Source organism: Tetranychus urticae, chromosome 3 (assembly GCF_039701765.1).
Source record: "Tetranychus urticae isolate SD_2017Ah chromosome 3, NJAU_TeUrti_SD_1.0, whole genome shotgun sequence".
In the NCBI taxonomy this organism is placed as follows: domain Eukaryota; kingdom Metazoa; phylum Arthropoda; class Arachnida; order Trombidiformes; family Tetranychidae; genus Tetranychus; species Tetranychus urticae.
The window spans coordinates 14,676,582-14,690,197 of NC_142960.1; the positions used below are offsets into that span (position 1 = coordinate 14,676,582).

General features: G+C 33.9%; 4 protein-coding genes across 6 annotated transcripts; 2 read left to right on the forward strand and 2 right to left on the reverse strand.

The window, feature by feature from the left end:
* The first annotated feature begins 200 nt into the window (after positions 1-200).
* On the forward strand, positions 201-4,377 carry LOC107364291 (uncharacterized). The gene is made up of 2 exons (XM_015931628.3): positions 201-649; positions 1,432-4,377. Exons 1-2 carry the CDS (start codon positions 611-613, stop codon positions 4,324-4,326), a joined length of 2,934 nt encoding a protein of 977 aa, XP_015787114.2. The 5' UTR covers positions 201-610; the 3' UTR covers positions 4,327-4,377.
* A 261-nt stretch (positions 4,378-4,638) lies between these two features.
* On the reverse strand, positions 4,639-5,860 carry mael (germ-plasm component protein maelstrom). Its single transcript, XM_015931500.3, has one exon. The coding sequence runs from the start codon at positions 5,659-5,661 to the stop codon at positions 4,774-4,776; it is 888 nt and encodes a 295-aa protein (XP_015786986.1). The 5' UTR covers positions 5,662-5,860; the 3' UTR covers positions 4,639-4,773.
* Positions 5,861-5,931: 71 nt separating this feature from the next.
* On the reverse strand, positions 5,932-10,423 carry aay (phosphoserine phosphatase). Of its 2 annotated transcripts, none has more exons than XM_015931501.3 (8): positions 10,159-10,423; positions 9,432-9,550; positions 8,892-8,958; positions 7,082-7,478; positions 6,841-6,975; positions 6,602-6,747; positions 6,351-6,499; positions 5,932-6,212 (listed from the first exon to the last, which is right to left on the reverse strand). In XM_015931501.3, the coding sequence occupies exons 4-8, from the start codon at positions 7,225-7,227 to the stop codon at positions 6,102-6,104; spliced, it is 687 nt and encodes a 228-aa protein (XP_015786987.1). In that variant the 5' UTR covers positions 7,228-7,478; positions 8,892-8,958; positions 9,432-9,550; positions 10,159-10,423; the 3' UTR covers positions 5,932-6,101. The 2 variants fall into 2 exon arrangements, with proteins under 2 accessions (XP_015786987.1, XP_025016936.1); XM_025161168.2 differs by having other exon boundaries at positions 8,800-8,958.
* A 499-nt stretch (positions 10,424-10,922) lies between these two features.
* On the forward strand, positions 10,923-12,774 carry LOC107364180 (cytidine deaminase). 2 transcript variants are annotated; one of them, XM_015931502.3, is made up of 5 exons: positions 10,923-11,215; positions 11,302-11,493; positions 12,039-12,170; positions 12,234-12,400; positions 12,478-12,774. In XM_015931502.3, exons 2-5 carry the CDS (start codon positions 11,484-11,486, stop codon positions 12,586-12,588), a joined length of 420 nt encoding a protein of 139 aa, XP_015786988.2. In that variant the 5' UTR covers positions 10,923-11,215; positions 11,302-11,483; the 3' UTR covers positions 12,589-12,774. The 2 variants fall into 2 exon arrangements, with proteins under 2 accessions (XP_015786988.2, XP_015786989.2); XM_015931503.3 differs by having other exon boundaries at positions 11,372-11,493.
* Positions 12,775-13,616: the final 842 nt, after the last annotated feature.

Below are 13,616 nucleotides of genomic sequence, written 5' to 3' on the forward strand. Positions count from 1 at the left end.
TACATGAAAACATTGAGTAACGGTTGCTGTCTTTGATAGGTTGAAAGGAGAGGGGAAAAGGGCGAGAACCGGTCAACAAGAAGTGCCCTCAAGACTCGATCAGGTTTAGTTATCTGATGAAGATAGCCTCAAGAGATGATGTCAAGTACCAGGTACACTTCAATGTATTTTATCACTATTATCATTATTATTATTTAAATCCAGTTTGATTCACCATTAAACAAAATACAAAGTGTAAGGCCTAAGGCTCGGTTAACTGAGCCACCCGCTACTCCTTTTACGGGCCTGTCTTTGCTCTCTTCCTCTCTCTCTTGTCCCTCTATTTTCATCTGTGACTCTTCCTCTCTTACCTTTAATTTTGATGGTGATGGTCATCATTTGCTCTTAACCATTGATTTGATTAGCCATTCTTAAAAGTTGCCTTCATATTGGTTTATCCATCGTCGTTTACCAATGTTGCTACTGTGGACACGACTTCATTACTAGCTTTAGTAACTCAACCAATTGTCCGGGCTTCAGTCTCCGGACAATTATCAATCAACTACTTAAAATATATTTTTAACAATTCCAGTTTAATTTATTGTTGAAGTCAACGTTTTGTGCCATCAAAATGATTTGGATTAATTTATTTTTATACTTTACACTTCTGGTAAGTTTTACACCTTTCAATGTTTCCCAGTCGTTGTGTGTTGGTTTGGGTATTTAGTGTATCTGCACTCGAACTGCCATCACACTTTTGGTTCTTGTTTTGGTTCGTTTTATTGAAATTAACTACCATTTTCATGTAAAAGTTTAGGATTTCATACCTGAGCTTGAGTTAGATTTCAATGTTATATATTACAAGGATTGATAGTTATTTAACTCTAGCGTATAATAAAGTTGCCTGAAAATGTATAAAATTACTTGAAAGCTGGTTCACTTGAATCAGTAAACTAAATTGTTATTTTGAAAAGCGTGCTAATAGCGGAAGATAACTTGAATTTCATTTAAATACAGCTCAAATTTAATCTTACATTTTAAGTAACAATCCTTGATTTAAGTTATTCCTGTAATAATAACTTAAAACGTTTTCAATGTCAATGTTTCACAACTTGAAACATTGACACCTTCAATAAACATTTACAACCCAAACTCAGATTAACTTGTCAATGCTTTTAATGAGTGATTTAATATTCAACAATTAACAATATGTGATTGTCTATCAATGAGAGATCAACATCTAGGAAATAATTTCATCAACAAATTCGTTTGTATTTCAGAGTAATTTATCAACATTACTCAATGAGATTGAACAGTTGAAATAATGAAAAGCTCAAAATGATCATGAAAAAGAGCGTCCTTGGAATGAGAAGTTCAATGTTGTCTGTTATGAATTAGAAACATAAAAAGTGAGAAGTTAAAAGATTGTATTTATTTTTATGCTAATTTCAGATTTTGTGTGTCAATGGCCATTGGAGTGATGATGGTCCAACTGGAAATGGACTTGGTAAACTTTCAGCTCTTGATGTAATCTGTGGTAAAGATCATATGACGGTGCGAGCTGAATTTGCTGGACCATTTCACGGAATTGTGGCTTCCAAAGGAACTTATGGACAAGATAATTGTGTCTACATCAAACCCTATTCAGGAGTAACTCATGCCACGTTCAAAGTTTATTACGACCAATGTGGAACCAAGCCTGATCTTCAGGGCAGATATTATGAGAATACAGTTGTTATTCAATATGGAACCGATATTATTGAAGCTTGGGATGAAGCGAAGAGACTTCGCTGTGAATGGTTTGAAGCGTATGAGAAACCAGCCACCTTTCGTCCAGCCATTCCTGTTGCTGATCTTGATGTTGTTGAAATGAACTTCCAAGGCGATGACATCGATTGTTGGATGGAGATTCAAGAAGGTAAAGGACCTTGGGGACGTGAAGTTTCACGAATTGTTCCTGTTGGACAACCCATGACCATTGTGATTGCTATCAATGATTATGGAGGGGAATTTGACATGAGAGTTAAATCATGCTTTGCTCATGATGGCATTAAACCTCCAATACACCTGACAGATGAACATGGCTGTGTTTTAAGACCTAAAATGTTGACCAAATTTGAGAAAGTAAAAGATCCAAATGGCAAAGCAACTGTCATTTCTTATTCACATTTCTATGCGTTCAAATTTCCAGACTCAATGAATGTTCAAATTCAGTGTACTGTTGAAGTTTGTCGCCATGGTTGTCCAAATGCCTGTCAAAAAACACCTTACCAGCATCAACCTGACAGACAATTTAAACCGCAAGTATCTTTCTCATATGATCAAAGATCAGCTCCATCAATCTCCAACAAGCCACATGAGGTAATCAAGGAGCAACCAGAAGTTCAACAAGACTTGCAAGGATTAGCAACAAGTGATGTTTCATCTCTATCATCACCTCCACCGTCACCACCGTCACCACCACCATTCACAGTTTCACAGACATCACAGGTTAAACCAGCTTCATCATTACCCTCTGAGCCAGGATTATCTGTTCAACCATTTCCAACAAAAACTTTTGACTCGAAACGATTACCCGTTTATTCACACCAGGAAGACAAAGTACAAAATAATTCATCTGAAAATGTTAACAATCAAAATGTTGCCTCCAATGAAAATGATTCAGATGCTGATGAAGAGCCCATTGCCGAGGAAGGCGAGCAGAGCTTTAAGACGTCTGACTATCAACCACAATCATCAACCGATAATAAAATGATCGTTCCACAGACACCTCACCACCCTCCTCCATCTCCACCTTCATCTGATCCTTCAACCTCTTCTTCTTCCCAAGAAGATGATAAACCAATTTTTGTTCCTGAAAATGAACAAAAAGAATCAATTTTATCAAAATTTGCCAATGACAATCTTGACAAAGCTTCTGAGCTTTTCAAAGATCTTGGTGTTGCTGATATGGCTGAATTTGCTTCAGGGTTTATCCACGGAATCGATCCCAACAATAAGCCAAATATCGCTTCATTATTGGAAAACTCCAAAGTTCGAGACATGGTCGAAGCAGCGGGTATTAATTTGAAGGAAACAAATCATTTGTCTCCTCAAGTTCAACCCTTGATAAGTAAACCAAACCAAGAAAATAACGATCAAAATGACGATGACGAGCAATTGGCTTCTGAAGAATCATCTGCTGCCAATGAACATTTGACATCGCCCGTTCCAACTTCATCTTATCCTAATTCATTATTAAACAGCAAAGAAGCAGGTCACTTGCAACAGCAAAATCAACAACAGACTAATGAACAATTTAAAGAAGCAACCTCAACAGGAACTCAAAGGCAAGTCAATCAAAGTGATCAGGAAGAAGGTCAATTATCACAGATTAATAATAATATAAATAATAACAACAACAACAACATAATTTCCAATCAACAAAGTTCATCTTTTGGCTCAGTGAAGCCCACCGTTATCAAAGTGAATCAAAATGATAATCAAAATGTGAGGCTTGGTATGCCTAAACTTGATCAAAATGCGAACCCTAATTTGGAATCTTCAGAAGGAATTAATCTTGCACACAAGAACCTTGAGCCTGAAGCACCAACGGGATTGAATGTTGAGAATCCGGTTGCTCAAGTTGTTCCTTTACAATTAGGGATTGGTCCAATCAATGGTTTTGTCCCACCTAAATTCAACAACTTGATACCTCAGCCTCAGGGACTGCAACATCCTTTAATTCATCACATTCCGCAAAAACAGAAGCTGCAACTCGTTAATCGTCATCACCCTCATTTTCAACAAAGACCAATAATAGTTCCTGATGGTGTCCAATTTAGACCACCGCAAAGACCAATCCATCCGAAGCAACCATTGAATGAACCACCACAACGACCACCGCCATCTAATTTACCAAATATACCTTTACATCGAGCTGCATCACTTTTGGCCAATTTTGCCGGTTTATCCAATCTTAATTTACCATTTTTAACATCAATACAGAGGAAGGATAGTCAACGAAATAGCTTTCCATCTTCTCCGGTAACATCATCGGCATTTCCACACGGACCTCGATCATTTCGGTCCAAGCGATCATCGTCTAAAGAACCCATGGTTAGTGTTAGAAAAGAGTTTCAAGTGGTCACTTCAATTGATCTTGATTTCAACCCTAATTCAACTGGTTTACCCGAAATTTATGAAGGCCGAAGAGAGGAAATCATTTATGGTGTTTGTATGCCTTTTAATGGTTTAATTGTTTCTTTATTAACCATCTTAGCTATCATTGCATTTTCACTTATATCTTCATTTATTTTGATACGAAGAATCAATAAGATGAGAAAGGATAAGATTCAACTTTCATAGTTTAAATTATAGATTATATCTTGTAAATACAATAAAAGATTTCATTCTGCACATATTAACCATTCTCACATTTATTAGGAAGATTAAACCGACAATTAGTAAATCCAATGAGTATTTTATCATTGAATATCTTGTAACTTAATTGTAAATTGTTTTTTCACGAAAATGAAAAAAGTAAATCTTAGGAGAGCGAAAACTGTCAAAGATTAATGCACACTGACTCAAGAGTACTTAGAAAAGGAGCCCCATCTTTTAATTTCGTCGATTTGGCCAGTAATGACTAATGAAATGACAAAATGTGGAAACAAAATATACCAAAAAATCAAGTTTAATTGAATGAATAAATGAAAGATGAGAATTTCGAATACAAAACTGGGAATGAATTCAAAGAGAATGAAAAGAGATTTCATTTAAATTCGAACGAAAGATTCTTGCCGCCACGGGTTGTTACCAAAATTCTGGTTCACCAATAGGAGGTGGTAAATGTGCAGGAGTTATTTTTACAGGGTAGTTGGGACATACAAAATCCAGAAAACAGTAAGCAACAGTATATGCTAAGTTTCGGGCGCAATTAAAGGTACCTATGTCTTTGTGGTATTCACAGCATTCATCAGCAGGTGGAAGGAGGATTTTTTTATTAAAGTTATCCTTGAAAATTGCATACGCTCGATCTGCACTCTCAGACTTCAATCGACACGCAAATTTGACCATGTGAACGACATCCATTACTTGGAAACCTTCATAGAACGACAAGTTTTTAGCTTCCGAGGCCAATCGTCGAAGACATCCATCAGTTTGAACAACTCCGGCTTCTTCTGTGGGATAACTAAAAACAGGTCGAACATCCAATCCCGGTCTGCCTCTTTCCGCTTCTCTGTAAACAACATCAGGTTTTACAAATTCATCAATTCTTTTGATAGCCTCTTTTATAGCAGTATGATAATCTTCCGTGTCATCAGCTCTGGATGACTTTTGACTGTTCTCCAAGAATAAATTGTAATTTTTCACGGTGAATCCATGTACCGGTATACCATGATAATTTAGATACAGATCCTTTGCTGTTGCTGCATAACCCAACGGAACCCTTCCAGGATGGATAAAGTCGTGATAGGAATCTTTAATTCCATCTTTGATGCTGAATTTAACAATACCAACCTCGATCGGAACAAAAACATTGCTGCGAGTCCTGCAACTAATATTAAACTCCATTGCATAGAAATCTTTATTAATCATGGTTTCCATTGTTTCTTTGGCGAAGAGCTGGTTAACAAGTCTTAAGCTGGCAGTTGGGTCGAAAACTTGTTCCTCGTCTTCATTCTGATACCATGAACTCATGATGAAAGTTAATAAGAATGGAATTAAGGTTTAAACTTTTTAACAATAAATTTTTAAAAATAACACAACTTGACCGTTAGTCACGATAAAGCACTGGTTAGAAGAAGTAGAATAAGCTATTTTTCGATTAACTTGAGTTTAAATAGCAAAGGCTAATCTCACTAAGGGCAATCGTAGGAGGCTCCGACTGGGAGCAGCAATTACAATAATTTCAAAGAATAAGTTCAATAAATAAAGATAAATGTATCTTAATAATGGATACTTTTGTACTTAAGTGTTAATATTAATATTTATTTCAATATTTACATTCTAGAACAATTTACTTGCCGACAATTGCAAATTTATATTAATAATACATTTTATATGTGATTAGATACATGGTTTATTGATAGAGATTAGTGAAATTTACTTTAATTCGATGGTCAATGGTCGAGGGGAATTTAATTTTTATTTAATTCCTCTATTAGGTCATAAAAGCTCATCACAAACCATTTGGCTTCATTACGAACACTATCCCTCACCTGGTTACCACCAAATCCAATAAAGGCATCCTGAAACGATCAAAATTAAGGAGGGAAATGAGAAAAATGTTACATTAGATAAAGATTGTCAAGTAGCTGTTGAAATTGATTGAATAGTAACATTTTGTAAATAGAGGCGACAAAAACTCTCTATCGACAAGCACTTACAGCAGGAGGACAAGCCAGTAAGTCAGTGGCACCATCACCAATCATGACAACTCTCTGATAACCATATCGCTTCTTCAGATAATCAATAACTTGTGCTTTACCATCTTGTTGTGATGTTGGAGCTTCCTCATCAAAACCAGCATAGCTTCCTATAAGTTTTTATGAAAATGGAAACATGACAACTTTTTAGTTTCAAACTTTTTTACTTTTTGGTGTAACTTCAACCTAAAAAGAGTTAAACAGTTAATTACCATCGTAGTAGAATTTGATTCTGTTGGCAAAGATATTTTTCACTGGTATGCCAAGATCTTTTGCTAAGGGTTCAATAATTACATCAAATCCACCAGAAATAAGGTAAACGTCAATATCACGATCTTGAAGTAAACTTATCAGTTCTCTGAATTGAAATAAGAGGGAAAAGGAAAATATATAACAAATGTAAATAAGACTTATAAAGGCTCAATTTTTGTGTCAATTTTCAATGTCTCACCTTATTCCTTGGGTTAATCTTAAAGGTTTTGTTGTGATAAATTTTTCCACCATATGTTGTGAAGGTTTGATTAACTCTAATCTTTTGGCTAGAGCGTCTTGAAATGAGCAGTCACCTCGCATAGCAACTCGAGTCCTGAAGTAAAATGTCAGAACGAGAAATCATTGTTGAGTTAAATTGGTAAAATTGAAGAGTAATGAAAAGTCAAGATGAAATGATTTGGATTTAATAGTAAACTTACATTTCGGCAACTTCTTTCTCGACTCCAGCAAACTTGGCCAATTCGTCTATGGCTTCATCTCGGCAAACAGTTGAATCGACATCAAAACAAACAGCATCAGCTGATCGCCAAATGGCTCGAGTAAGACTTTCTTGTTTTGTTGACATGATGGAGCTGATTGAACGATGCAAGGATGAAACAATTTGATGTTTAACTGAGAAACTTTTCCAGAACAGATTTATAACTCGTTATTTATCTCCTTTGTATCAGCTTAACCAGATTTTAACGATGATTGACAACCGTACTTATATATGTTTATGTATATATAGATCAACAGCGGCTAACAAATGGTTTACGTTCAACAAACTTATTTGACCAAGATATATGTTGAGGTTGATCGTAGATTGAGATACGTTGGCTGTAGGAACACGAAAAAAAACACAAGTTTTAATCAGAATCAATTCATAAACTGTTATAACTCTCTTGGTAGGGTTGTTGTTTATTCAGGGAGAGGGAGAGGAGAGGAGGAGAGTTTTGTTTAAAGAAAGAGGAGAAAGAAAGTGAGGGAATTTGAATTGAAAAAAAACTCAATCTTCTTCTATGACAGGTCTGAAGTGAATTTCAGAATCCAACAGAATCTGTTTGATTTACTAAGAAATCAACTTTTTTATCAAATGAATTGAATTGCAGACTGGTGAGCGCATTAAATTACAATCATAATTAGATAATAATCGAAAGATAGACAAATAATCGTAAAGCAAAAGCTCAAGGCTGATTATTATCAAATATTAATCTTTTTCGTTTTTTTTCCTTCCAACAATCAACCAACAGATTAATTGTAATGTTTGTCATTTATTTAATCACTTGTATCATAGTTAATCGTCCTCTTTCTCCCCTTTCTTCTTCCTAATCTTAATCTTGAAATTATTGAGAATCGCCAGATAATCATTACATCGATAACATAATGATTTAACCGATATCGGTGTTGATATCAAGTCAACTGGCTGGACAGACTGACAACCATGGACTGGTAAAAGCTAACTTGATCTATCTATGAATCAAAAAGATTGATCCATGAAATCAATTAGCTTGATAATCACTGTAACATGAACAGAGGAATCTGATAAAATGAAAAACAAAAGCTAAACATTGCTGAAAGACGTCAGAAGGAAGATTTACGACATTTTATCTCATCATCATCATGTAATCATTAACTTATCATTTACAATCATAGTTACAATAATCTCTTTTCTAGTTAAGTGGGGTTAATAAAAATAGAAACTAAGAACCCTAAATTGTTCAATCAACAGATAGAAATGGAAACATAGTTTACTGAAGCAGGACTCGATCAGCCAATCACTCAATCTGTCTTTCTGGTAATACATTTTACCTTATCAATTGATAATATAAATCATAGCAATTAGGCAATGAATAATTCCCTATTAATACATATTAGTAATAAATACTTTTAGCCTAGGATTGACAACTCAAGCTAACACTACATAACAACATGGCAAATCTAGGTTCATCTTGATTTACCTTAGTTAACACTAATTTATCTAGATTAGATTAGATAGATTAGATTAATTGATTTTATCATTAATAGAGAAAAACATTCAACACAATCAATGGTTTTTGATGAATGCCGATAATTGATCATACGATCCGTTTAAGGATAAAATATTTCTCTCTTGGAAACCTGTCAAAAATGGGAATCGATTGATCATCAAAATAAATACCCAGGCACGTATTGAGCGCATTCATGAAATTTTCCAGTCAAATTGAAACAACTCTGCAATTATGATTAGGTTCAAGTACTCCGGAAACTTACAATAAAAAATCTAGACGGCAATTCTTGAGATATGAACAGGTTAAACCGGTCACTTGAATGAAAGTTTCTGTGAAATAAAAAATGAGAAAATGAAATGAATTAATATCAGCAAATCATGATTTAGTGTTAATCGTATGATGAAAGTTGCAAATTTGGATAAAATTGCATCAACAACATCCTTGCGGCATTTCGTTATAATATTTTGACCTCATATTGAAGATGAAGTTAAAAGGTAATTCTGCTTTGTGGGTTAACTGAATCAAATTAGTCAATTGCTAGCACGAAAATTTCATTACACTGCAATATTTAACGATTAGTTGATTTCATAAAATTACATAAGCTTCATTTTCTGAGAAAATATCTATTACAAGTCTGGCCTCCGGTTAATCAATTCAATAACCTTTGGAAATTTGATTCTTTGGTAAACATTACATCAACTGGGATTGCCTGATGGGAAACTAGGCAATAAAGGGGTTGTTTATGACCTCGGGAAGCAATTGAAACATCGTCGACAACACTTTATCATAGATTGAAACTTACCTCATAAAAAGGATAGATGAAAACATGGAAAAGGGAAAACACGATTGACGTTTCAATAACCATTAATGTTAGGTGCAGGTTTCGTCTAATAACCAGAATAATGCTCTGAATAGATGAGTCTAGAAAAAAAATACAAAAAGTGTAAGTCAATTATGAATTAAGTGAAGGTCTTTCCCCCTTAACAACAACACAACCATTTCAAGGCCGAAAGAGTTAAAAACAAAATTTCAGAGTCACAGGAATGTTCATGATGGGTATAATAAATCATTTCAATGGTAAATTGTATGCTTGTATGGATGAACCATTGGCCAAATCAAAACCTCTAATCTAGGTACAAGACTTAATAGATCAGTAGTTATTCAAGGTGAATCAGTACAATTTCAAGGTAAATGGATGTTAGTTATCAAGAGAAATAGCAATAAACTCTTTTTCGATCATTGAGATATGGAACTATTTGAACATTTGTAGACTCATTTGCCCCTAATGGAAAAGGTTCAACTAATTTAGAAGTCCTTTGAGGCTAAAATATGACAATTTATACGACTGATTGAATGACTCGAGCCCAGTCAGCGCTAAAACAACCTACTTGGCTCACTGACTGGCTTAACATCTATTCCCATTATTTGAAAACAACTCGAACCAACATTATATTCGCTGTGAAATTTGAAGTTCGACAACTCAATCAGAGTTAAAATTCCAATTCAGTAGAAAATCATTATGTACTTACATTAAATTGGTGGGAAGAATTACCATAAACAATCAACAATGAAAGCTGAATGTGAACAAAAGCAGGATGGAAATAAATGTATTATGGAAAGAAAAATAAACAAACGCAAGCAATAACCAAATTAGTCTTGCAGCTAACTGCAAACATCAGATCAGGAAACAATTAACATTCAATAGATATGTGATTAGATGGCAAAATTTGCAAATGGTAAAATTGACATTTAAGTTCAATGTTAATCAAGAAAATGCAATGCATAACTTTCCTGCCAATTTTTTTAAAGGAAAGCGTCTGCACAGTAAACAAACATATTTCACCTGCTTTTTTAAAGATATTTCTATCATATATCTGTATCAAGATGTGTACACAAGAAGGCAACAAACCAGTATCGATACGTGATAAAAATATCTGTTTGAAAAAATAAACGGTTTTGAACCATTTATTTTTAAGTGAAACAATCTAATTTAATTTATGGAATTATTTTCGATGTAAAAACAGAATTGGCTCCATTCCAACAGAATGGGTAAATATTATGTTCCTTTCCAAGTCATTTGCGCTTGGACAAAATCACCTGATAAACATGGTAATCACCTAATTTAATTTCAAGACTTGTAAATTGCTATCCAGTTAATTTGCTGAATGATTATCAAAAAGCGAAGATGTTACTGTTTAAATAACATGAGACAATAAAGATAAAATCCTCAACATATGATAAAATCGAGACCGTATCCAAGCAACAGTTTTAGCTTTTAACGAGATTCTTCTGCTGAACCTTACCGATTTGTACAGACTTTTTATATGAATTTTTGTGAATAAGAATTTTAATAAGAATTGCTCGTGGATAATAGAGTGATCGAAATTACTATTACTGTCTGTGATTAGATTTCAAGTTGATAGCTATCAGTTTGTGGTGATTTTCATCTTTTAGTATATTTTTTATCTTACCAAGGAAATCAAGGATCATAGCCCTTGGTTTTGGCTAGTGTTGATTGTTATGGGATTACCTTTATCATCATCTTGATTTCTGATTAATAATCTTCCAATACTAATTGAAAACCTGGTAAGTCTAATAACAATTCCAATAGCTTTCGGTTTCTTAATTGGTTTTTCTTTTCTTCTCTTTTTTTGCTTATCTTTGTTTTGAAGCCATCTTTGCCCTTATTCATCTTATGGTTATCTTTTAACTGATTTGTATCAACTTGACTATTGATTTTAGTATCAATTATTAACCTGCCAGTCGGTATCGTTTTATTGACCATTGACGCTTTTGGTCTGGATTCTATACAAATTATAAGCACAAGAAGTCTACAAGTATCTCAAACTCTAATATGGCCACAGGTTTGTTTTTCCTCTTTCGTATGACTTTCTTGCAGTAATGTAAAGTTGAACTGAATCTCATTTCTCGATGGATTTTCTTGCTTATCGTTGGATACGAAAATATAATTATCTATACTTTTCAGAATTTGTACTGTTCATGATGGTAAGATGAAGTTAACTAGCCAGAGAAATTGATTCATTTTATTTTGCTTCTGCTAAGAAATTCTGTGAAATTTATCATTTCTCTGCAATCGCATATCTATTTTGGGTTTCATTTTAATGGTTCACCCTTTTTAAATGATTCAGCGGCAATATCTATCACGAAATATGGGTGATCGCAGGTCCTTCATTTTCCGTTTAAGGCTTGCCACTGAAATCGATAAACTTTTCTCTTCCTCTATAAAAATTCCATTTAGAGTGAATTTATTATCAAGAGTACATCTAACATTGCATTGAATGATATTGATATAACGCCACTTACCTAGAGAAACTCTGCAGAATAACCATTTCAATAACCAATCGATTGTACAGTTGTTTTAATTTTAATTTCCCTCCTTTTCTTTTAGATGATCTGAGTGAAGACCAAAAGAGCGAACTTTTCAAATTGGCCAAAGATGCGTCAAAATTATCTTACTCGCCTTACAGTCGATTCCCAGTTGGGTGTGCAATTTTAACCTCAGAGGGTCAAATAATCACCGGTTTGTTTTCTTATAACCATCTAGCAACAATTCAATAATTCGCTTTTTTATTCAACACTCTAGGTTGTAATGTTGAAAATAGTTCATTTGGTTTAACAATTTGCGCTGAACGAACGACAATTTGTAAAGCAATTTCAGAAGGTAAAAAACAGTTTAAAGCGATTGCCGTTCATGCTCCTGCTGGTGGCCTCACATATCCTTGTGGCGCTTGTCGTCAATTTATTTATGAGGTAATGATTTGAATTGAAACAGGATTATAATCAAACGAAATGATTTATTCAACTATCTTTTTCTCTTTTTTCAATAGTTTGGACCTACAATTTGGATTTATGTTGTCGATCAAGAAGATAAATATACAAAATCAATGATCAAAGAGCTTTTACCAAACGGGTTTATGTTGTCTGATCATATCAAATAATTGTTCAGACAATCATTCATTTTTTTCAAGAATCATGCAGCTGTTCAAATTCGAGCTTTTCTGGATAAATTATGAAAATGCAGTAACGAGTAGTTGACTTTTGCCAAAAGTAGATTAGTATTAATTGTCTCAAATTGTCGTATTAATTTATATAAAATAATAAACACTTGTATTTATATATTGCTACGCGAAATGTAGAGTGTTTGAATGTTTCTTTTGGTGATTACAATCTGGTAATTTTCTTATTTCCAATTGAAAGATAATTTATGGCTATGCTAATGGTTTGATAATTGGTTGCTGGAAATATTGAATTTCACAAAACGGATACATGACAAAACTATCAATTTTCAAGTTCCTTAAATCATTATTATCTTTTATGTAGTTATTATTATAATAATTAATTGTTTATGTTTCCCTCAACATGAGCTGTTAAATTATGGATAAAAGAGATAAAATGATAGCTTTAGTCGCTATCACAAATTGAGATTCCCAATATTCTAAGGCCATAAAATTGATCAAACATTTTATTATTATAATAAAATTAATTATAATAATTCTTAATAATATTTTTAATAATTTTAATGATATGAAACAACTGACTGTAAAACACAGCTTGGAATTCAATATTCGCGCCATTTTCATTCAATTGAGTAGTTAAACCATTGAGGATTCCCAATTTAAATGATATCTTGTTTTTTTACTTTTTGACAATTACATGTTCAAATGAGTGATCAAAGAGTGCCAATTCCCCCTCACCAAGGTGTTGTTGCGGCACCTCCAATGATTTATGACTATTGGAATCAACAACCTCAACAAAAGCAGTCACAGCAACAACAACAACAACAAACGCAGCAACAACAACATCGAGCTACCAGCCAAAATATGATGGATTATGGTCACCCGCCACCAATTCATCAGCCACCACCATCTAATGTACCACTTTATCATCCACCACCAATGGTTGGTCCGTTACCTATGCATATACCTCCGAGTCAACATCATCCTATGATAGCTCAAATCCCACCACC